This window comes from Anser cygnoides, chromosome 3 (genome assembly GCF_040182565.1).
Source record: "Anser cygnoides isolate HZ-2024a breed goose chromosome 3, Taihu_goose_T2T_genome, whole genome shotgun sequence".
Taxonomy (NCBI): domain Eukaryota; kingdom Metazoa; phylum Chordata; class Aves; order Anseriformes; family Anatidae; genus Anser; species Anser cygnoides.
Genome location: NC_089875.1, coordinates 92,262,751 through 92,288,071, shown reverse-complemented (window position 1 = coordinate 92,288,071; position 25,321 = coordinate 92,262,751). Strand labels below are relative to the sequence as shown.

General features: G+C 34.6%; 1 protein-coding gene across 7 annotated transcripts in view; it reads left to right on the top strand.

Annotated features, from left to right (window-relative positions):
• ADGRB3 (adhesion G protein-coupled receptor B3) overlaps window positions 1-25,321 on the top strand; it is a 469,357-nt gene that overhangs the window by 261,395 nt on the left and 182,641 nt on the right. For all 7 annotated transcript variants that reach the window (XM_048077466.2, XM_048077468.2, XM_048077470.2 and 4 more), the window contains 3 exons: window positions 17,576-17,722; window positions 18,475-18,550; window positions 24,466-24,568. In XM_048077466.2, the coding sequence (XP_047933423.2) occupies window positions 17,576-17,722; window positions 18,475-18,550; window positions 24,466-24,568 (326 nt within the window). The remainder of the gene's footprint in view (window positions 1-17,575; window positions 17,723-18,474; window positions 18,551-24,465; window positions 24,569-25,321) is intronic.

Sequence of the window (25,321 nt, the reverse complement as noted above, 5' to 3'; positions counted from 1 at the left end):
TTGAAAAAAAAAAAAAATCATTTGATATGAATGGCTTTTCATATAATCCTTGTTTCAAAGCTTATGCTGTTCTTTACTGATTATTATTTTGTGGACACTTTTCTAACTTATTGTAAGGTCTTGCAATTGTAGTGTTAATTTTGTTAGTGAATAGCAGTGTTAGCATACACCATTAAAAAATGGCATAAGCCATTTTTTTGTAACTCATTGTTATTAATATCTTATGGCCCCATGCTATCTTTCATTATTCAATAGATAAGTATCTTGGAAGGAGGTAGATTTCAAAAGTATCTATGGGAAAATAGTACACTAGTAAAGTAACTTGTCTAGAAAAGCCACCAAATCCTGTCTCTGGTCCTGTTGTAGAGCAGTATGGCTGGAATATGAGCTGATCTCAAAGGCATGAGATCTAGATACTTAGGACCATATTCATATTCAAATGGTGCCCTTTAGTGAAATGTATTTCCTCCCTGTATTTGCACCAAAATCTCATCTCCAATAAAACAGAGGAATGAAAAAAGACCAGCCTGCCCAAGGGGAAGAAACTGTGGGACAGTCATCAGTATGATTGGATCTTCAAGGATGGCAATCATGCAAGCTGCTGCATCTGCACACACAAGACATCTGCCTCTGAGGGAAACATTTATCAAAAATACAGCAAATTTATCCTCTCCTTTCTCATTTTTACCTCAAGAGGGTACAATATGTTCATAAAGATTAAAGGGAATGTCTTCTTTTGCCTTTAGGTATCTTAGATTGTTCATTGCAGAAGCATAAAATGAATGTTTTTAATGCTCATTTAGCTTTGAAAATTGCATCACTATCTAGGCAATGAAAAATAATGGTTTCCATTCACAGTCAACAATGAACAAAGAAAAGTTAATTTCTGCAAAATGTATGTCATTTAACTTTACCAAATTGATCTTATACCTGTTTCTTGGATGAATAGTTCCACAACTGCAAAACATGGATAGTGATTTTATACTGCATCATTTATTTTACACTCATGGTTGTATTTAGAAATCATTCACAGAAATTAAAATTATAGATATCTAAACCTCTCATAATCCAAAATAACAGAGACTGAATGTCGGTAGGGTAAGACATTCAAATATGTCACTAGTTCATCTACTCAGGAATGGTATTCAACAGCAGAGCTCAGAGGAGCTTAAAGGGTTTCTTTGTCATTTGGGTTGTTTATCATTTTATTTGACAAGATAGTAGAGTGAGTTTGCTGAATATATATTTGTTCTGTACATGAACTTGAAGCATGCATTTAGAAATTTTCTTTTAAAGCTTGGAAAATAATGAGGCAAGTAACTGTGAAAGAATTTGGTCATTCTAACTAAGAAGGAATTTGTTAGAATATTTTCTTTTGTTCATATATATATATTTTAATCTTTATGCTATCTAACAGTGTATTTGTTCATGAGCTTTTTAATGTATGGCTTGGGGGAGTCTCTACTTAGTCATACACGTTTTTATGGATTTTTTCCCTATGGATATATTTTCTATTGATACCACCATCTGCTGGATCCAAAATTTTAACTGTTGCTCAGAATTCTCTGTGCTCACATTTATCTGCACCATCACTGGAAATGGGATTGTTCAACCAGCATTTTTTTAATTATTATCATTATTATTATGTAGATTTCAAACTTTTTCATGTGTTTGACCAGAGTAAAGCCAAACCTTCCATTAAAACTGTTAAAATAAACTTGTGTTAACCTCCTGGCTGTGGTGCACAGTTATCACAGGGTGGCTGACAAGCTAAATTGCCAAAACACAATTTTGTGTCTTACACAGCCAATGCATTTGAACCTCTCAGTGGTACAAAACATTAAATTGTAGGCTCAGTGTTTTTACTGACCTCTTAATCTTTCATGTTGTAACAGTTGGTTGTTTTATTTTGTTTTGCTTTGTTTTGTTTTCATATAGATCAAGACTATAGCATATTCAAGACTAGACTAAAGGAGAAAACAATTCTGTAGGTGGTGCCTAGAAGTTTCTCAGGAATGTAAGAAAAGCAAGGTCAAATTCCTGTCCCAGTGAGGTTTCTTTGTTCTCAGTTTAATCGTGTGGGTCCAGGCTGAATTTTATCTGTGAGAAAAATAACTTAAAATGAAAGAAGGCATGATATAGGAATTCCATAAATATAACCTAAATATTTATTTTATTTTAATATTTATTTATGTTATTAAGCAGCCCAAGGAATTAGTTATTAAAACATAGCTACAGTTTTTTTGTTTAAGGGCTTCCATCATCCTCTTCTATTTTGTATACCATTTCTAGTCTTATACATCCCTGTTAAATAATACAATTTACTTATTTCTATTAATGTGATTAAATATACTCATTTACTTAACTGATCTTATTTCATTAATTGCTTATACTAAATTCTCATCACTTCCTGTTTTATTCTTTTTATTCTTTTATTCTTTTTATTCTTTGTGTGAATGTTGGTGTATAGTTTGGGAAAAAAAGTTGTTCTTTGTTCAATTAATTTCTTGCTCCAAGCAGTGCAAACAGTATGTTGTCTTAGCACATCTACTGAAAGTCTCATTTGCTGAATGATGACATTGAACGCGTTTTAAGAATGCTTCATTACCATTCAAATGTCCTTTTGCAATAAGCAGTGTAACTGTAGAACTCAAATGTTAAAGCCATCAAGATTTAATCAATAGCCACAGTCTCTGCACCTCCACTTTGGTAAAAAAAGTTATTGTTTTGAAATATTATCAAATAACTGAGTCTCCTTACACCGACCTGTAACTTTGTCCCTCTTTGGTTCGGTTCAGTTTTTTTGTCTCTGTGAATGTTTGCCATGAGAGTGCAGTTAGTTTGCTTTCCAATAAAGCTCCATTTAGATGTTTTGGGATTAGGGACAGAAAACCCATTTAGTACATTGAAAATATTCTCTAAAGGCAATAGCACTGTAAAAACTACACAGAACTGAGAGGGAAAAATAACTAAAAAAAAAAAAAAAGGAAAAGAAAAAGCAATTTTCTTTCCTGCATCCTGTAAAATCCTGTTTATTGGGTAACAATGCTATAATCAGTCTATGGTGGGGAAAAAGGACAAAATAAAATGGCACTTTTTGATTGTCCAGCTCTCCACGGAATGATTTGTATTACAAAAGCCACCTTGACTGTAGATTAAAATTTATAAATGGTCAAATGCTATTGGAAGTCAAGAAGTGGTTTTTTTTGTTTGTTTGTTTGTTTTCCTGGTTATATCCTAGATTTGAATACGAATATGACAGAAATCCCAAATATGGCGTGACAGTAATAGCAAAACTGACCTCAGGTGTAGAATACTTGATGCTGAGTATTTCTGCAAGACTGAAAGGGTAGAGTGCTTTGGAACAGAATTTACAGAGGTTTTAGTGAATTAATAGCTTTTTTGGCATGTAAATTCGATTATTCTTTGTGTTAGCGCTTTCGGGTACAGGTAATTAACTGAAGAAATTGTGCTCTGTTGTTGAGTAGTCCAGTGGAAACAGTTCAATAGAAAACAAAAATTCTGTGCCTGTTTTTTATTTCCATATTTCATGTTCATGATACTGCATTTCAAAAAAATTCACCATGATGTTTTATCAAATAATATGAGCAAACAGTCTGAAGTAAACTCTTCCTTTCAGCTTTATATCATAGATATAACTATGTTTTCTGAAGTATTGCTTGCCGTAGAATGGAATTTTATCTGTCTAGAGCTTCTACCTAAAGGCATTTTTTCCAGGAAATAAGGGATGGTTAGCCAAAGCAACATAGTTTCAGTTTGCGGGACTCCTATTCTAAGCATATGTTGTGGTTTAACCCGGCTGGCAGCTAAACACCACACAGCCGTTCGCTCACCCTCCCCCCTCCCTCTCTGGGATGGGGGAGAGAAACGGGAAAGTGAAGCCTGTGAGTTGAGATAAAGACAGTTTATTAAGACAGGAAAATAATAATAACAATAATAATAATAATAGTGATAATGGTAATAGTATTAACAATAATAATGTGTAAGAAAACAAGTGATGCACAATGCAATTGCTCACCACCCGCTGACCAATGCCCAGCCTATTCCCGAGCAGCCAGCCCCCCCACCCCGGCCAGCCACCCCTATATATTGTTTAGCATGACGTCAGATGGTATGGAATACCCCTTTGGCCAGTTTGGGTCAGCTGTCCTGGGTCTGTCCCCTCCCAGCTCCTGCTGCACCCCCAGCCTGCTCGCTGGCAGGACAGAGCAAGAAGCCGAAAAGTCCTTGGCCTGGTGTAAACACTGCTCTGCAACAATTAAAACATCAGCATGTTATCAGCGCTCTTCTCATCCTAATCCAAAACATAGCACCCTACCAGCTACTATGAGCTACTTAACTCTGTCCTAACTGGAACCAGGACAGCATATATTTCACAAATATACTGCAATGAAAGGCACAAAAAATTAAATAAATAAAAATATTAATGAAAAACAAAACTTGTTTTGAAATTAACTGTAGCAGAAAATAAGTTACAGACAGGATTTAATGCCGAAGAGATAGCAGAATCATATCAAGTATGTATGTTAGTAATGGAAATTTTGCAGTGCGAAGTATTCAACATTAGGGATTTGAATGCCACAGGGGCATGTTGATGGTTCCATTTGACAGTATCTGTTGTGTCTCAGGAAAAACAGAGAAAATGTTTACTTCTTCATGGTAGTCTCCATAGGTTATCTGTCCAATGTGATTATTCTCTACAACATGTAAAATCAAAACTGAAGGGCATCTGAAAAGTTGTTGTGAAACCAAATAGACTTTTTATGAATTAGAATCTGCTGTAGGTATAATGCTATGTCACATCTTGAGTTAAATATTTTGAGCAGATTCTACCATTATCTTCAGCATTGAGTGCTTAATGTGCTTGCATTTCACGTACTTAGTCACAGGCAAGGGTTCATCCAGTACTACTAAAATGCTGTTTAAGCTCACTATGCAGTACATACAAAAAGTAAGATAATTTTTAAAACCCTGAGAAGGCAACCCAGACGACCATAATTAGGCATCTCTTTTTCTTTGTCAACTGCACTGAAAATTTATAGAACACGTAAGGCATCTTAATTCAGACAAAGAAACTGTAATGCTGTAGCATTTAACTTAGTTGTCTGGTTCACTGTTGTTTTTCATTCTTCTTCTAGCTGCTTGGATTTTTTTGATTCCTCCTCCCACAATTCCAATAAACATGAAAAGCCTCTCAGTTCAGGGGAGAAAAAACAGGGGATGCTGGAGATAGGATGACCAGAAGGGAATGACTGAGCACAACCTCCACATGCCATAGTGATTCATGTTATGGCATTATAACAGCTTGTAATAATCCGGCTCTGTCATTCTTTATAGGCCCAATTTTTCTAGTTAGATGTTTTTTAAAGCATCTTCTCATTGTTCAGTTGTTTTATTGAAATGACCATAATAACTCTGAGATATTTCTCCTGAATTATTAAAGTTAATTTAGAATTCAATAGTGTGAACAAGTAAATCAAGTTGGTCTAATTAGTATTACTTACTACCTATATTGGATAGTGTCTATATGTCTCACAGAGGTACAGAGTTTTCATTGTACAATGCATGATGTAAACAATCTAAATAAAACATGTGTGCATTATCCCAACAATTAGATTTCATAGTGCCCCAGGACCACTTTTTACAATCCCTTAAGCAAATCTTAATCCACTTTATCTCCTCCGTAGAGAGCATTCAAGATGAATTAGATATGCCTGGAAAAAGCAAAGTTCCTGTGAGGTAGGTTAGATTCATGGTTTTAACATGAAGCTGATGCACAGGAGACCTGTCTTTCTTTATTAGTTCTATTTCAGATTTTCTGTATGATTCTTCCCAAGTCTATCCTGAAAGCATTTACTGGGTAGGTGTTGTAACACCTGATTATCGGGTGCTGGCTTCAGGGAGAAGCAAGCACTTGTTCTGTGAGGAAGCAGTCAGTCTCTACTCTGTGCTCAGCAAGATCGTGTAGCTGGAAAATATGCTAAAGCATATGAAAATAAGGTGAAGATTTATGACAGCCAGTATGGTTTCACTAAGGGCAGATCATGCCTGACAAATTTCCTGGCCTTCCATGACAGGATTACAGCACTGGTGGATAGGGGAAGAGCAACTAACATCATATATCTGGCTTTGTGCAAGCATTTGACACTTTCCGACACGATATCTTTGTCTCTAAATTGGAGAGACATGGATTCATGGAATTGATAGATGAACCACTCGATGGGTAAGGAATTGTTTGGATGGCTGCACTCAAAGAGTTGCAGTCAATAGCTCACTCTCCAAGTGAAGATCAGTGATGAGTGGCATTCCTCAGGGGTCAATATTGGGAATGGTGCTGTTTAATATCTTTGTCAGTGACGTGGACAATGGGATTGAGTGCACCCTCAGCAAGTTGCCAATGACACCAAGCTGTGTGATGCAGTTAACATGCTGAAGGGAAGGGATGCCATCCAGAGGGACCTTTACAGGCTTGAGAGGTGGGCCCGTATGAACCTCATGAAGTTCAACAAGGGCAAGTGCATAGTTCTGAATCTGGGTTGGGGCAATCCCAAGCACAGATACAGGCTGAGCTGAGAGGGAATTGAGAGCAGCCCTGAGGAGAAGAACTTGGGGGTTTTGAATGATGAGAAGCTCAACAGGAGCTGGCAACTTGCCAAAGTGCAGTCAGTCATTGATCTGCATCAAAAGCATGACCTGCAGCAGGTCGAGGGAGGTGATTCTCCCCCTCTGCACTGACAAGACCCCACCTGGAATACTGTCCTAAGCTCTGAGGCCCCCATCATCAGAAGGACAAGGACCTGTTGGAGCAAGTTCAAAGGAGGGCCACAAGTATGATCAGAGGTCTGAAACACCTCTCCTATGAAGACAATCTGAGACAGCTGGATTGGTTCAGCCTGGGGAAGAGAAGGCTCCACAGGGAAACAGAGGTCTTCTAGTACATAAAAGGGGCCTACAAAAAAGCAGGAGAGAGACTCTTTATCAGGAAGTGTAGAGATAGGACAAGAGGTAATGGTTTTAAACTAAAAGAAGGTAGATTTAGATTAGATATAAGGAAGAAATTCTTTACTACGAGGGTGGTGAGGCACTGGATCAGGTTGCCTAGAGAAGCTGTGGATGCCCCATCCCTGGAAAGGTTTAACGCCATGTTGGATGAGACATTAAGCAGCCTGGTCTAGTGGAAGGTGTTCTTGCCCATGGCAGGTGGAAGTAGATGATTTTTAAGGTCCCTTCCAACCCAAGACACTCTATGATTCTGTGAAAATCAGAAGACAGCAGGGAATGAACAGTGGCCTCACTGGCAAAGGCAACCTGAAAGTACACAGCCCTTCCTAATTCAAGTGATCAAAACATTAGACCAATACTCTAACAGTGTTAGACTGGCAATGTTCACTCTGACTTGGACAGGTTTTAAAAAGGAAAATAATTGCATATGCATTTGAGGAGGGGACCAGTCTTGTCAGTAAACATAGCTGCAGACTTGATCTTTGTGAGGATCTTACCTGCTATTCTGTCTAATTTTTCAAATTTAATGGAGCCTAAGCATAAAAAAAAGCATTGATATGTTCTGATTCAAACACTTTTGGGAAGGCACATGGACAAATGTGCACATTCCCAGTGAATTTTTCTGCTCAAATGGAGTTGGACAAATCCAGGCCTTCATAAGCATCTTCATACTGCAATATGGAGTCATTTACCACAACTCCACTTGAGTCTGGTCCTAGGTGAGTAAACCTGGACCATTCCTGTCCTCCAGGATCTGGTCCTCTACCATTTTGCACCTAAGCATATCCATGTCTTGGGGCTATGCTATGTATTTCCTTTACCCTTTTCTAGCCTTCTGTTGCTTTCTAGTCTGTCTAACCAAGTGTGCCTCACTCATCATGATCCATATTCATCCATTGTACTTTTAATCAGACAAAGGAAACATCATCATCCTCACCATTTGTATTCAGTACTAAGAACTGTTGTTGTATAATCTTAATCTATGGTATTGTGATGTCACATGCAAATTTCCCAAGTAAACGCATATTTTTATTGGTGTTACTAAAGTTCCTAATAAACATCCCCCCCCCCCCCCCCCCCCCCCCCTTTCTTGGCTGTTTCTTTTTACGATCTACAGGACCATGGTGCTTTTTTATCTCTAGAGTGCTTAAGAAGTTTGGGGTATTCAGTAGATATGTGTCCCTGCTAGAGTTTGGATTTGAAGATAGTCTTCAGTTTTTTTATACCCCTTAGTACACTGCTATGAATTACAACATTATAAAAAGAGGGCTATTCTCCTCTTTTCTTGTGAAACTGTAGCATATATATTAAACTGAGAAAGGCAACTGAAGTTACCACTTAAACAGATGGGGTAGGGTCTGGATCCAAAGACCAGACAACACAAAATTGTAAAATATTGGACATAGAAGCTGTAGAAAAAATAAGGGGCCATCTGCAAACATTTCTTCCGTATACTTTTTTGCAGGTATGGCTTTTAAAAAGGCTCTACCTTTTAGAATACACCAGCCACTTCCATATAAATAGTGTTCCAACATTCTATGTCAGGAAAATTTATAATTCTCTCAATTTTGATAATGCTCATAGTTGTATATGAAAGCACTTCAAGATGCCATTTTGTATGATAAAAAGCTGTTCAATAATAAAATATAGTAGAGATCCATGTCCAGTTTGTTACAAAAAGCTGTGATTAGAAACATATATTGATTCATATGCTTTTTTTTTTTTCCTTTCTGTGTGGCTATTATACATAAAATCTAACTCCATGCCTAAGAATTCACTTCTCATATTACCTTTCAATATCCTCTGTAAGTTAATTCACATCTTTCTAGGTTTCTGAATGATAAGGTTTAGTTATCATTTCCCCAGAGGTTAGACAATGACCATCTTTCCTTTGCTTCAATTTGCTGCTTCTGGGAAGCAATCATTCTACCTTGGCTCTTCATCTCCCCAAGGAATGTAATCTTGCAGGAATGCTTTTGTCAATTCCTGCTTAATGATTTTCATATCTGTTACCCCCCAACTGATCACTTGTCCTCTGTAATGTCCTCTCTGCTTACCTTTTTAAGATATGTTAGTGTTTATCTAGTCATCAGTAAACCTGATAAATGAACATATGTATGATCGTTCTCACTCAGCTCTTCTTCCTTCTCTGATGACAGCTTCATCACCCTTCCCATCTTCTAAGCTCACTTACCTTAACATTATCTTCAATTTCACTCTCTTTTTTCCCTTGTTATCAGCTATAATCACTAGCGCTGACATTTTTTTCTTGTCATTTAGTGATTTCTTGTCGCCTAGTGATTGGTTTCTACATGTTTCCTGTGCAGTCAATCTAAAATAATGATGCAATTGGCCTAGCCCCCTCACTGTTACCATGTTTCTCACTTTTATGTCTATAACATTAAAACTCATCCCCTTAAATGTCAATTTGATCTTGTACATCAGCCTCGATCTTCTGTCTTGCTTTATGCTGAGTCTTTCTGTTCCTTGAAAAGTGCCTTATGACAAGGCAGGAGTTGCTAAGGGAGACCTTAGTCTTAGTAGTATGAATACAGAGTAATACTGAGAGGAATGAGAAATAATAAAGCTGTTTTAGAAGCACAGATGCCTTGGATGTGGCTCTGGGTCTCTTTGGCTGTTCATGTCTTCATGTTCCTCAATATCACTCCCAGAAAATGAAATTACTTTCTAGTTAATTAAATGCGGCCTTCTACCATGTTGAAAACTTTTATCTGAATAACCACGTATTTCAAGAGCATTGAATTTACCATGAGAACATTTTTTTCCTCTGACTGCTCATTATTTTTTTTTACATTTTCACTAGTTTGACTGGGTTTTCTTCAAACTTGTGATTCAGATTTGCAAATTTAAATATGCTTTTGTTCTCCATGTAACACATGGGCCAGCTGCAAATAGCCATATTCATATTATGGAAATCATTAATAGTAAATGAATAGTAATAATGATTATGATATAAAAATGCTAAGGTTACTTTTGTTTTCCTGCAGAGACATAAGGAAGTAGCATCTGGAAAATGGCCAAATTCTGTGATACAGTGATAATTTTTATATACTCTTTCTAAGGAAGTGAACTTTAATAATTTCCATCTTTCAGAATCATCTCATTTTTGAAGAAAGCTTTTACTGTCCATAACATCAACTCTTAATGCTTTAATCAATGTTTAAGCTTTTACTTTTTATTTTCTATTATTTCCTCATCTGGAACAAGGAAAAGTTTAGAAAAAGAAGAATTATAATCTTTTGCTTTACCTATTTTAACTTAATCAAACCAGATTTTTCATCATAACAAATGTGCAGTCAGAAACTACTTAAGAGACTGCATATCCATATGTGATATTTCATGAGTCTTTGAAATTAGTATAGTCCTTAGTTGTTCCTGAAATGCATAAGTTGGTACTGAACAACAAAAGTACACAAAACCAAAAGGAAATGCTTGCCAGGTGTCTTTTATTTATTTACTAATACAATTAGATAAGTGCCAGAAAAAATCTGAGTTTATTAAATACATCCTGATCATCGCCTGACATTATACTGCTTTCTAACTTGTCCTAAATATTATACTGGTCATATTCTTGATAAGTTAGCTTATTGCTGGCATTTGTTACAGGCTTTTGGGAGCATATTCAGACATCATACAGCTATGTGAGTGTTCATGTGTGCTACTTATTCTTCATATTGTTTGAAGCACTGCAGTGATTTGAAAACTTAAGATAGAAATGAGTTCACGCTCTATGCTGCTTGTCATAGATAAATGTATTATTTTAGAACAGAAAGGGTAACAGGTACTTCTCTTCCCCATTCCATTTTCTGTGGAAAGCCAAAAAGAAATGCTTAGAGGTCACTGTTAAGGTAGTTTCTTGATTATCCTGTAGTATTCTTAACCTTCAAACAGCAGGCTCATTTAAGGCAGTTTGCCTGACAGCAAAGGAAGGACTCCATGCAGAATTCCATGCTTGCCTAAATAGTGAAAAATCTCTTTGATATGTCTATTTCTACTTCTGCTTGTGCCAGTAGTATGTCTAGATACCCGAACCTTGAATAGTCAATGTGTAGCTGCTACAGGCTGATGAGCATCAGGGATACAACTGCACAACAGGCTTCTAGGGATTTTCTTTACTTGCCCGCACGTGGAGCAGTAGGGCATAATGAGATTCTAATTCAAGAAGACATAATTTTGGTGTCGGTAGTCATAAGAAGTAGTAGATATTTTAGGTCATAATTTCTTAGGAGCACTTTTCTGACCATTGTGTGATGTTGGTTCACTGTGGGGAGATTTCATGACCGTAGTTTGCATAGTGAAAGTTACCTGGTTGTTCTTATAAGCATACACAGGATGTTACTTCAACATAGTCCTTCTGTTATACGTGATATTGTGGGTGGTAAGTGGTGGATTTTTCTATGCAATGAGAGAAGGATTTTAAAGGAGATCATAAAGCCTGCTCATATGCAAAGGTCTGTAGCAAATCTGGAGAACCACAAACTGGTCTCCTTGAGAAGGAGGTTTCACAGCTTGTGTTTGTTGCAGAATGTCTTTAAAATGGAGAGATTTAAGTGGATAGAACAAATCTGTTATGAATATCATCTTTAATATGTCCATCTGGCACTTTGATAATAAGCCAAGCAAGACTTTGTTCCCTCTGTATCCAGCATGAGGTGACTTGAATGAGTTTATTTTTTCTGTAAAAAACAAAGGTTTTACATTTAAGGTCAACAGAAAAAAAAATCCAAAATGTATAAATATGATTCTAGTAGAGTCTTCTTAATAGAAAGGTTTTCAGAAATAGTCAGTATTCTGAATTCTAACACAAACATCCTTTTGTATTCTCTTTTCCAAACATGTCACAATGACAGTTCTATTAATGAGTATTTTACCCAGAAATAAATTTAGCAGTAGCTCTCCTGAAAGGACAGTATAATATTTTCTGTCTGAAAAGTCAAAACCTGTTGTGTGATGAACTCAAGTTTGTGAAATGCTGAGTAATATATATGTCTAGTATGCTGTCAATGGACAGTCAAAAAAGGACAGGAAAAGAGCAAACAATATTGTTAAGATGTTTAGCCATTCTCTGTTACCTGTGGCTGAAATTCAATCAAATTCAGAGTTCTTGTTTCTTGCTCTGACAGAGAGTGTTAATTAGAAGTTGAGAACTTGTGCTAATCCTATAGATTTCTGTATCTGTTTTTCCTATTCTGTCAAGGCACTGATGCCTTGTAAAATAATTAATGCTTATTCCTCTGCATTTTAAGAGATTGTAGATTAGGGATCAACATAGCTGCTGTGCTGTAAAGCAGAACAATGCCAAAATGTTATCACTAATTAGAGAAGAGAGAGTCTGACCCAGTGTTTTATTGTCTTTTGTAAATACATGAATACTACAGAATTAAGGCTCAGATTTTGAGCATCTCTTCTACAGGTTTTAAAATTAGAATTTGGGTTCCGTCTTTGATAAGGATATGGATCAAATATTTAATTTAGATTGAGATACAATTTTAAAACCTAAATCTTCACTATGAAAGATAAATTGCGTTTAGTTCATGAGCAAACATCAGTCATTTTTCTTCTATGCTTTTCAATGAACCTGATTTCCTGTTCTAAAGTGATTAATATTATTCAAGGGGGAGATTCTGAAATGTGTTTTATTTTATTTTTTTCAAGAGAAGAGGCTAATGGATGTGTGGGAAAGAAAAGGGAAGATGATTCATGCAACTTATTTGGTTTCTTTATCTTTTATTATTTATCAGTCCAGATCAGTAGATAGACACTAGAAGTTACACTAGGCAGTTTTTAACTCATTCACAGTTATAGGGATCATAGCAATATATTTCAGCTCTTATGTTCTAGACCGTAATCTACAAGGACTCGCATATAAAAGCTATGAAATTTTTATTTCACTCAGAATTTTCTTGACACATTAATTAACCCCTTTCACACTGCTTTAAATAAGCAACTTAAATATCGTTCAAGTATAATTTGTATAATCAGCTTATTTGGATAGTCATGGGAAATTTGCCATTCCTATAAGTAGTCATTAATCAATTCCAAAGAGATTTTACTTTACTCAGCATGTAAGAACAGTTAGTAGTTGCCTATTCTGAAATTTTCAGTAGAGCTGGTGAAAAGCTTGTCTGCAGCTGTAGCATGAAAATGGATTAAAGGCAAATGGAGATTCATTTGTAAGGGATATTAAAAGGAATCAACTAAGGGTCAAAGCAATCGCTAAATTGATTAGACTAAACTACTTAGAGATTTTTCTGAATCAAAAATTATTATGGAATCATCAAATGCGTATGTGTTCTTATGTTTAATTGAACAACTGTCTTATAGTTTGTACCAGTGTGCATCAAATGAATATTCAAAGAATTCTAAAAGCCTGGCTATTTCACCTGTGTTCCTGCTTATAGCTAGGCTAGGTTTTCTTCCATCTAAGGTATATAAACTTCACCTTAAATATTAAGAAGTAAGGTTGTGTTGTTTTTTGAATACACCCATTATATTTTACTTCCTAAATTCTTCCAATATTAAATATAGATGTGTACCCTGAACTAAATTCCTTTTTCCTGCTTCTTTATTTTTAACCTTGGAAAGAATATTACAATTGTAACTGAAGGTACAGAGGAGTCCAAACAAAATAGACTGTCCAGAAAAATGAAAGAATGCAATATATTCTACCCCGAAATGTTTCTCTACTGGCTCTAAATCTTCTACCACTAAAACCTGTGGGTGGCTTTTTTATTTCTTGTTACATCAAACCAAAGTTAACTCAATTTCTCCAAATTAGTGCAAGCACCGCATTTTCTTTTATTTTTTGTTTTGTTTTGTTTTGTTTTGTGAGCAATACCTGAAATATCATAGGAATTGTCATAATACAAATAAAAAAGGAAGAGAATTTTCATTATTGTAATGTGGTATCAGATTTGATGAATTGTGTCTACAAGACACGTAAACTATAAGAATGATCTGGGAAGTGTCAATGACAATACTTCTCAGAATTAAGTCTTCAACATAAACAGTTCAACAAGATGTAGTCAAATTAGAATAGAAGAATTAGAATAGAAATTATATCATTAACTGAAATATCTTTGTAGTTGAGAGAATAATGGATGCTGTATATGATATATGTGGAACATTTTTATATTTAAACTTCTTTTACTCAAAATGGCACATGCAAATGTTAATTATTTTCTACTTAGATCATTTTCATTTTTTATTTCCTTTTTCTTCTCTTTTTTCTTTTTTTTTTGTTGTACATTTTACTGTTTCATTCTTACTAATATTCTCATCAATATTATTTCCAGTATTATACAACTTCCATGTGTAATAAACAAGCAAAATTCAGCCTCCTGTAGTGCCTGTAAATATCCTCATTGGCTAGTGTTCTCACAAATTCAGGACATGATATTTTGGTAAAGTAATCCAAAAAAAAAAAAAAGTACTACTTTTGTTTTTCCAAAAATGAGAAGAAAAAGGTACTTGTGTGGTAATTGCAGAACTGAATCATTCAGGTCCAAGCATTTGGAGCATCATTTTCTAATACAAATCTTACATAAAAAGAGTAGAATGAAGTGCAAAGTGAATGACGTCATTCTGTCTAATGTATATGTATAACAATTGTAGAAGAAACTAACATTTGAGCTGCTGACATGAGAATGACCTGGCCCCTGAGTTATATACATTCTCTTCTAAAAGACTTATTGATTTTTTATGCTTATAACAAAGTGAACAATTTTCATACTGCAGATTAAAACTGAGTTACAGAATCACCGAATGGTTGAGGTTGGCAGGACCCACTGTACATTGTCTGGTCCAACCCCCTGCTCAAGCAGGGACACCTACAGCAGGTTGCCCAGGACCACGTCCAGATGACTTTTGAAGATCTCCAAGCAGGGACTCTCCACAACCTCTCTAGGCAATGTGTACTAGTGCTCAGTCACCTGCACAGTAAGGTGCTTCCTAGTGTTTAGACACAGTCTGAGAACAGCAAATCCACTTTTTACAATGGAAATATAGCTGGTCATGCTTCAAGATCTCTTTGAGATGAGATTTAGATTAATCTTTAATAGTATTAGCTTTCTTTTAAAATTAAAATACTAGTCACAGTGACACTGAAGGGGTGACATTGTTTCATGTATACACCTGGCCATGTTATGATGGGCTGAATTAGTTGCTTCTACTTAGAGTCCAGTAAATTACCTTACAAAGGTCAGTGCCTTATATGAGATTAGTAGGCACATATTATTAGAGTCATTCAGCAAAGTGTCTAAAGAATGGCCTAGTGATATACATGGGTCTGTAGAGGCAGTCTTTGTAATCCACAGAGGAAGCATTTTGGCAAACTGCTTTCAATTACTGTTTTAAGTGTGCTGTGTGCACTCTCTATCTATGCAAAAAGCCCAGATCTCCAGGATGTAAAGGTGCTGTCTTCTGTGAAAATAATTACAGACACCTTTGTTCTCTTGGTTTCTGTTTGTGAGTAGAAGAAAATCTTGTCTGAACCATGAATGGGAATATATATAGAGAGATAATAGATATAGATAGAAGAAATAGATATAGATATAAATATATGTTTATGTCATGTGATTATGTTTTGTGTTATTTATCACAAATATTTTGTAATCTTTGGTTCTGAGTAGTGCTTAGATACCATGATGAATGTCCCTATTTAAAACATATAGATAGGAAGAATCCAGAGAGGTACTGTCCTAGACCCCCACCCTTTTTTCAGTACTATGGTGGTTTTCTGCTGTACAGAGTGAAATCCACTAAATAACATTGATTTCCCATTTCAATATAGGGAACTGACACATTAAAGGTGGATGAAATATTAAGGCTTTACTAGCTAATTAGATAGATACTGTGCAAATAATATATATATAGTCTTATACAGACTTTGTTTAATTTTGAAAACTGTGAGTTTAATTTCATTTATGTGTAAAATAAAATAAAATTTTTATTGGATTTTCAGAACTATGGAAAAAAAAAGTCAATTTTTACAATGTTAATATATTCTGTATATCCACTGATTGCATATGAAAGCAATTCATTTTAAGCTCCAGTAATTTAGAAACACCTGAACTCTTCTCCCGCCACACAACACCTGAAATTTCACAAGACTAAGCATCCCTTTAGGGTAGGGAATGTATTTGCCAATTTCAGCCCAGAGGGGATTGTAACTAGAATTGTAAAGCTCTGATGATAGCTTTATAACGGAAAGCCTGAAATAACCTCAAGTACCACCTCACTGATGTGATTCTATAATGCATAACCAGTCTAATTTGGAACTAAGAGTCAGTTATCAGGGAATACATTTGTAGAGCTAATGTTGTTAACAACTTAATTTTCCTCATTCCTTGGTTTTGAATTACAGTTTCCTTTCAAATAAAATCCACTGATGAGACACCTAATGGTTTTCTACTTTAATTTTGCTCTTCTGATTGCTTTTATAGTTGTCCACATTGTCTTTATGTTTAGCTCCCTGGTGTAGTCCTGGAAATGAAATCATCACACAGATCAAAGTACAGTCCTGATATCCAAAATCTTCCAACTACATTAGCTTCATCATAAATTGATTAGGAAGAGCATTGCACAGGAAATGATTATCAACATGGCTTACATTAAGAATGGAACTAGTGCTCCAAATGTCTTGTTTGTCATTTCTCTAAGTGTATGTAAACACTTGCAGCCCTAACAGTTCCTTAAAAGTGGTTTGAGTCTTTGTAGACACTGCTAGTGTTGCCATGGAGTCTATACTTAGATTTCACAACAAAGCTAAAAATGATTTCCAGATAATAGAGTTATAAAACAGAAAGAAAATAAGAATGAGTAAACAAAATTCCAGACTGCCTATTATAGGATTTAATACCTCTTTCTTCTTTCCATATCTGTTACAGATATAATAGTAATGTTTGGGGGAAGTTTTGGATTTTTTTAGATGAAAAAATATAGTTAAGAATTCAGAATGGGAATTATTCTTTCAAGGAAAAGAAATCATGTGCTGTACTGCATTATTCTCATTTGTGTAGAAACAATTAGGTCTTTTAATATGTGAATATCTTTAATGCATCTATCTTGAAATTGTGCCTGTGTAGGGAATAAAAGCTCTGTTATTGCTTTATTAGTCTGCATCTAGCAGTTATGTTTCCCAAAGCAATTTTCAGCATCCTCCTTTTACTGTCACATTTAATCATTTTAGAATTTACTTTGGAGATACAATTCCTTATGTGTGAATTTCAGGGCATAAGCCACTACATTCAAAAACACATGTTAAGAGAGTTAACCGGATTCTGGTTAACTTGTCTGGCTGACAAATGATAGGATCAGTGCCACATAATTAATCCATTGTAGAACTGCATAATAAACAGAAGATGACACTTTCACTGCTGATTGATGTCCTATAAATTCCTGCTCTACTTGAAATATATTATTAAACTTTTTTTTTTTGTTGTTTTGTTTTGTTATCGATGTACTGTTATCACTGTATGGTGCTTTAAAGTATGAAACACACTTTATTTAATTTTGTGATTTCTCTTACTAGTGGCTAGCATTCAGAAGCTTCCTGCTGCATCTGTTCTAACCGACATCAATTTCCCCATGAAAGGAAGAAAAGGAATGGTTGATTGGGCACGAAATTCAGAAGACAGGGTTGTCATTCCAAAAAATATCTTCACCCCTATGTCAACAGGTAAAAAAGCATATCAGTACTTTAATTTTGTGTTGGCTTTAACAAGGGAACTCAGAATATTTGTCTCATAGGACTACTAGATAATATGGAACTGGTTATTTTCTTCCTCTTTAAAAGAGAGACAGTACCCACAGCTTATCCCAGAGAGAGGATGGGGCTTAATTTCAGTATCTTGAACAAAAAGTGCTAAAGAAATCCAAGACACTATACCTATGGTGGTATGAGGTGGCCTGAAGCACAGCTCTGCTGAACCTCCTAATGCTTCTCCATCCTGGAAGACTGGGTCTTTCCAAAAGATGGCCTAACTTTTACCAAAAGTTAGTTACCAAAATTTTGCTCAGCAGGCAAATTACCCCGTCTTCAGATCCAGTTTACAAATGCCATTGCAGTGCAGATCTGTAGCTTCAGAAAATTTACTTGCTACTCATTAAAAGCTAAAGACAATCTTTGAGGATACTTCATTATAAAGGTAGATGAACTAGCATGGATGTCATTCCATAGTGATGGATTTTTGAAAATGTGATTTTCAGTGTTTAAATCTTTTGATGTATTCCTGACAGTGCTACATCTTTGCGCCAGAGTTCCAGGTTATAATTCAAAATGATGATAGTTTATTTAAAATGAAATTTCCACTGGAAAGATAAATGGTATTCATTTTTTTAGTTTAGTTTTTTTTTAGGTTTTTTTTTTTCAGTTTTTGACCAAACCTTGGGAGACAGAGGTTAAAAAACTTTTTTCCTTACTCTTTTTAGAACTCGATGAATCAACTGTATTTGTACTTGGAGCAGTGCTGTACAAAAATTTAGAACTCATTTTGCCCACTTTGAGGTAAGAAACTCCTTTACCATAAATACTACATTAATTAATCTAATTCAGTATCATAGCTACACTACATGTCAGGATAAAAGCAAACAATCAAATCAATTGTGTAAAGGCAATGACAGATTTTTTTCTACAATTATTTAATATATGTATATGTACATGTTACATAAAATATGTATATATTTTTGTTTCCTTCATGCTTAGTCATTTGTATGATGGAAATAGATTTTTAATTTTTTTTAATTTATATTTTATATATTCTGCATTAAGCTCAAATACGGAAATGTTCCTTTCAAAATATGCACACTGACATCAGTTAATGCCACATATAACAGTGCTTCAAACTGTTGTTGATCTGGTCAGTACAAGTGATCTAGCAACAGCATAATGCCTTGGTGTACTAAGCATCTCTGCACCAGTTCTACAGAGGTCTCTACTAGTAGTTTTCCAAGTACATTTTCAGTGTAAGTTGTATTCAGAAGGAACAAGAGAGTTATACTGAGGATCCATTTCAGAAATAAGACATGCATGTGCCTGTGGTTGGGAGGGCTATGCACATAGATAGGGAAATAGGAAGGTTTCGTTTCCCTTTCTCTGTTCTGTACTTGCTGACAGACAATTTGGAAATAAACATTTCCCCCTTTCTCAATTAAGATCATTTCATGGTTCATGACTAGTATCTTATTTCACGTGATAGTTGGTCTTCTATTTTTTGATTTTTTTTTACAGTAAAATAAACTGGTGCATATTGTGTCACAATACGATAACTGTTAATGAACTCACAATAGAAAGGATAATAATTAGAAAGCCACTGGATCATCTTTCCTACTCTATTTCACCAAAACTTCATGAGCTGAAACAAAGGATGGAAAAACAAAAGGTTTTTTTGTCAAACTCCATTTGAAGAAAAAGACTCGGCAAAAGAAAAGGAAAAAAAAAAAAGTGAAAAAGAAACAAACCTTCCCAGTAAAGTTGCAATGTGCTGTGCAGTGAGGAGCTGCAATGCTGGGGATAGAAATCTGTCTCAGGTAGAGCACAATGTGAACAGTGATGTCTTGGCAGGACACCTGGCAGCCCGGGGAGGGCTGGCGAGAGCCATCTATGCCTAGGGCATGGTGTAAATGACAGCTCATCCACTTCTGAAATGTCAGTAAGCACTTTCCATTTGCTGTGCCAGTTCCTGAAATTAGCCAGGAGGAAAGTGATGTTTGTGGGAGATTTTCTGTGTGAGAAATCTCCCATATTCAGAGAAACAGAGCCAAAGGCCTATCATATTTAGCCCTTTTTGTCAGACCTTAGTGACGATATGCTAAACCTAGGAAAGAATTGAGGTTGCCATGTACCCTTCAAACCTTTATATTGTAAACCCCAATCTGTGATCACGCATCTTCAGCTCACAAAGGCCAACAGTTTTAATTTACAGAAAGCAAGTGTGATCTTTTGAATGCTATATATTTGCTCATACGAACAGTTGTTAAATACATTTATTTCATCTATTAGAAAATTGAGATTTATAGGCCTTACTACATTTTCACTAGAATCAATAGCATCCCAAGTAGCAGAAGTAGGGGCAGAACAGGGACATAAAGTTACAGCTACTTAAGTACTATGGACTTTGGAAATTTTCACCTCAGTTCCCAAATCGTTGCTTTTATCTGTTCTACTTTCATCTGCTTGCTGATTTCCACAGCAAAATTGACCATTTCCCTGTACAATTTAGTTCATAGAGAGGTTTTGTGAGCTTCTAAAGCAAAATGGTCTAATGCTATGTGTATCTATTCATAAATGAAGTCTTTAGAAATTTAAATATGAAGATATCCCACTTGCCTCTGAATATGTTCAGTATTATTTTAATCTAATTCTCAGAGACCCAAGAAAAGGCAAGAAGCACTATTACTTTCTCTTGAATAAGGAATAAATGTCGTGATCAATCTGTAATATAAAAATACAACACATATTCCTGGGTACCTGTAGTCTCATCTTTGTTAGGATTATAGCACCTCAGTACTTCCCTCCACTTCTATCTATAACGAAATTACACTGAAACTTCTACAGCTTACATCTCATACTTCACTGGAAAGTGTATCATGCTGAATTTCTTTGCCTATGGTGATCATATTCAAAATTTGATCTCATGACCTTAAAATAGTACCTCAAATGCTTTACAGTTCCAAGCAATTCAAACCATTTCAATGTTCATTCAGGCATAAATCTGAATTAGAAAAAAGCTGCAACCATGTTTAGTGTTGAATTTTTTGCACTATTAGACTCTTCAGAAAAATTAAAACCACAATGCAAGTTTTAAAGGAATCTTTATGATGGTTTATCGTTTTGCACTCATTCAGAAACATGAACGAGGTGTAGGTTTCCATACAACCCATATGCACATGCCTGGGTTTGGAAAATTTTTATTGCTGTTTGCTTATGTTTTGAAATGAAAAGCTATCATCTGACATTTATTATTATTTATACTAATCTTATTTAATAGTAATAAACATAATTTCATAACCATATTAATGCTGAACATAGTGAAATGCTTCACTACAGTAGCATTACGTATGAGGCAAATACTGTAAAATTTGAAGGGAGGTAACATCTAGTTTTTATGTGATGTGTAAAAGCATGGTAGCTATACACAATGTGAAAATTAAAAACAAACAAAAAACATTTTGGAGACGTATCTCATGTGATACTGCTCTAAATAAAATGATACTTAATTTGTTAATGGTGGGAATAAAGATAAACATAACTATGAATCAAGGTAAATTAAATAACATGGGCTTGTGTTTGAGTTCAAGGGCCATTTACACCTTGACAATGTGATAAAAGAGGTGATTTCTACTGGCCACAGTTGAAAATCCAGAAAGCTTTATCATTTCCCATGGGACTTTAGTCTCAGTTTTTGCTGGAGTTAGGGTGGAAGTAAAATAAATGTTTAATTATATGAAACCTGTTTATTGTGGTTTTCAGAAGAACAGAGGTGACACATTCCCATACATTCATTAATAATAGCACTACGAAGCTAGAAAGCTTCTTCATTACCAGAAGGAACATTTTTGCTTAAAATAAAACAAAACAAAACAAATCAACAACAACAAAACCTCTCAGGATATTACTATGTATCTTTAGGGGAAAGCTTTCAAAGCACCTAGTCACAGAGTCCCCATCTGGTACATCACAGGTGTTCTGTGAATAAAATGAGGATTTCATTATCTAAGATAGACTATATGATATATTTCATAACCTCGAAAATTAACTGTTTTAGCACATGGACTTAATTTTTCTTGTTTTTATTAGCATAGAGTCTGTTAACAATAAGTCTTGTAAACACAGTGTGAGATGAGAATTTGGCAATTATATTAATCTAAAACTTTCTGAAAAAAATGAATTAATTCAACTGGTATGTGTAAATTATTCAAAGAATTTGTCAGGATTATTTAACACAAAATGCTAAGGAAGAGAACGAAAAGGAATTTTTTTTTTCTTACAAAAAAAAAATTCCTCCTTAGAAAAATAGAATAGTTATTTTCTTTCCATGCACAAGTAACTAACTATATTTGATTCTATTCCCTAATATACTTTTCTGTATTGCTCTCTTCTTGTAATGTCAACCAGATATTTTCTTAATATTGAAATATTTAATATTTTGAGCACTACAGACTGCCTATTATTTCCGTATCTCTTGCATCCTTGAACATGTAAATAATATCGTTAGATTCAAAGAAAATTGATTCTCAGTGCAATAGTCATTTAAAAATATTATAATTATTCTCCTGGGCACTCTGAAGGAATTCACAGCATATTGCCATATAGTAGGATAGTTTTTAACTTTTCCTTCAACAAATAAGATCAAATAAATTATCAGTGATTTTGCTGTATTAAGCTTTTTTTGCCTGCCACTTATACAAGCACCTTATTTTTCCTGCTCTAATTAACTGAAATGTTCTCTTTCTCCATATGAAACATCATTCCTAGCCCTCTCCTTCGGATGCTGTAGAGCCAAAAAAGCCCTTAATCTTCCCTAGGTCAGCCAATGTGCTTTGTTAGACTGAGGATGGAGTACCTCAAACAGTATATTACTTTGTAGCATTGCTGCTATAGCATCTGTAATTTTTCTGTAATATATACAATAGTCACAAATTGAACTAAAATTTCCTTCATATTGTCTTGAGACAGGAACATGCCTTATTTGTAAGTTCATTTTTTCTTAAGCAATGTAGAGTCATTCTTAAAAGAAATGGAAATCTGAATTTCATTTCACATATAATCAATATGTATACCCTGATATATATCTAAAACAAACAAACAAAAACAAACAAACAAAAAACCACTCAGAATATGTACCCTGACAGAAAAACAGCTATCTAAAATAACTCCATTTTATTAATATTGTTATTAATTCAGATCTGAAAAACAAAACAAAAAAAAAAAACACTAGAGGAGCGGCTCTGGTAATTCTTCCAGTGTTTACTTAATCAAACTTTGTTATCTTGAAGAAGAAGAAGAAGAAGAAAAAGAAGAAGAAGAAGAAGAAGAAAAAGAAGAAGAAGAAGAAGAAGAAGAAGAAGAAGAAGAAGAAGAAGAAGAAGAAGAAGAAGAAGAAGAAGAAGAAGAAGAAGAAGAAGAAGAAGAAGAAGAAGGAGAGGAAGAAGAAGAAGAAGAGGAAGAAGAGGAAGAGGAAGAAGAAGAAGAAGAAGAAGAGGAAGGAGAAGAAGAGGAAGGAGAAGGAGAAGAAGGAGAAAGGATATAAGAATATTGATAATACATTATAATTACATCAAAACTACCTAGTTTCTTCTTTGATAACATCTTCCTATGGAAATGTCTTTCTGTGAGGTTTTATTTTTCTTTCTGTGTGATCGGAGAAAGTGTGTCTCTGTTGAAAACAGCACTATATACAAATGAAATATCATAAGGAACACCAGAAACAGTCAGTCTGAAGAAGCAAGGATCGAAGACGTGAAAATTATGTCATGACGATATGCCTGTACTAACATAACCTTGACAATACTAATTCTGTCCTAGATAGGTAGCTACAAAATATACTAATTCATGTTTAACCTAAAAAGAGATATTGATGAGGAATAAGAACTTAAGAGAAAATTATTATTTTGAGTAAACTGTATTATATTATTACTATATATAATATTATATAATTATTTGTACATTATTATATAATAATTGTATTATTATTATATGGTGATTATTATATAATTATTGTAATTTGATACAGTTGTATTATATAGAGTATTGTACAGTTATTATATGTAGAATATTATAACATGAAACCAAATCTAATCTGACTTATCTGAGGAAAAAAAAAAAAAGATTGCCTTTGGTGGCATTTCACTTAGGACAAAACTACAGATTATAGTTTAAAAATATTTAGATGGTGAAGTTGCCCACTTATATACCAAATGCAATGATTTTTCAAACATTGGAAATAGGTATTTGTTTTTATGAGAACGGAATCAACAGAACTGTAGGCTCTCCCATTGCACACATCTAACTTTAGTTAAAATTCAGAAAAAGAGGCCAACACAGCACTCTGAAAGAAAAATGACTCTCTCCTATAAAATGTGACTAGTAGATTTACTTTGAGAAAAGTGAATGATATGCACTCAACCATTGACAGAATGTCTGTGTCATCAATGTGCCCTTCTAATTAGTAAATCGTATTTTACTGACTGGCATTTCTGCCACCATCATTGCTTGTCAGACTTTATAGTGTCAGTTATGGTACCTAATGAGTGACAGTTTTTACCATTTCTGAACAAATATGTTTTCTCCCTGAATATTTGACAACTAAAGTAATGGAAATTAACCATGAGACTCTTGAATGTTATACCAGCAGCTTCATTTAGCAATATTAAGCTAAAGCTTCCATGTTTATATGTTTGTTGTATTTTTTTCCCCCACAGGAATTTTACAGTTGTTAATTCAAAAATCATCGTTGTTACTATACGACCTGAGCCTAAAACTACGGATTCTTTCCTAGAGATAGAACTAGCTCATCTGTCTAATGTAAGTACAAAGACATACTCTTCCAGGAGTATGTATCGGGTCATGCAAAAGAAAGAAGCAAGATTGATTTAAATATCACATCATAAAACCCAGTAAAACTAACAAATTCAAGCCCAGGAATAGTCTAATGTATTTTGAAGAGAAAATACACTTGTTTCATGCATGTGTATATGCAAAAGAAAATTAATTTTTGTTCTTTGGGTTTTGAGGTCTTCATTTAAACAGTAATTTGTAAGAAAACTCTTCATTAACTGCTTTGATGGTTAAACTGAAGATGTAGTATTGTGCTGAATGTTTAACCTTTTGTTCCCTGCATAGTCCATAGAGCTACATAGTGCTTCAGGACTTTTCTTATTTTCTTTCATTATTTTATACTTAAAAGCCAGTTGGTACCTACCCTGTTGTAGCAGACTGAAAAAAGAAAAATGCTCCTGTTCCAACTTAGGTTGTCTCTTATAAATGTATGAGATTTTTGTGCAATTATTTTTAATTTAGTACTTTTTGTCCTTTAGTTTCATCTTTAAAATGTTTTAAAACTGAAAAGGCATTCTATGTCTAACTAGATATAAATAATAATAATAAAAAATTAACAGTTTCTCTACCTGCTGTCAGCAATCCCCCTGCAGCCAAAGGGAGAATAAAATATATATTTTGCATTAAAAAAATTGTCATGTATGTTATTGGGGAAAGTATGTTATATAATAAAGATGGGAGTATTTTATATGAAGGCATAGCAAAGAAACTGTTTATATG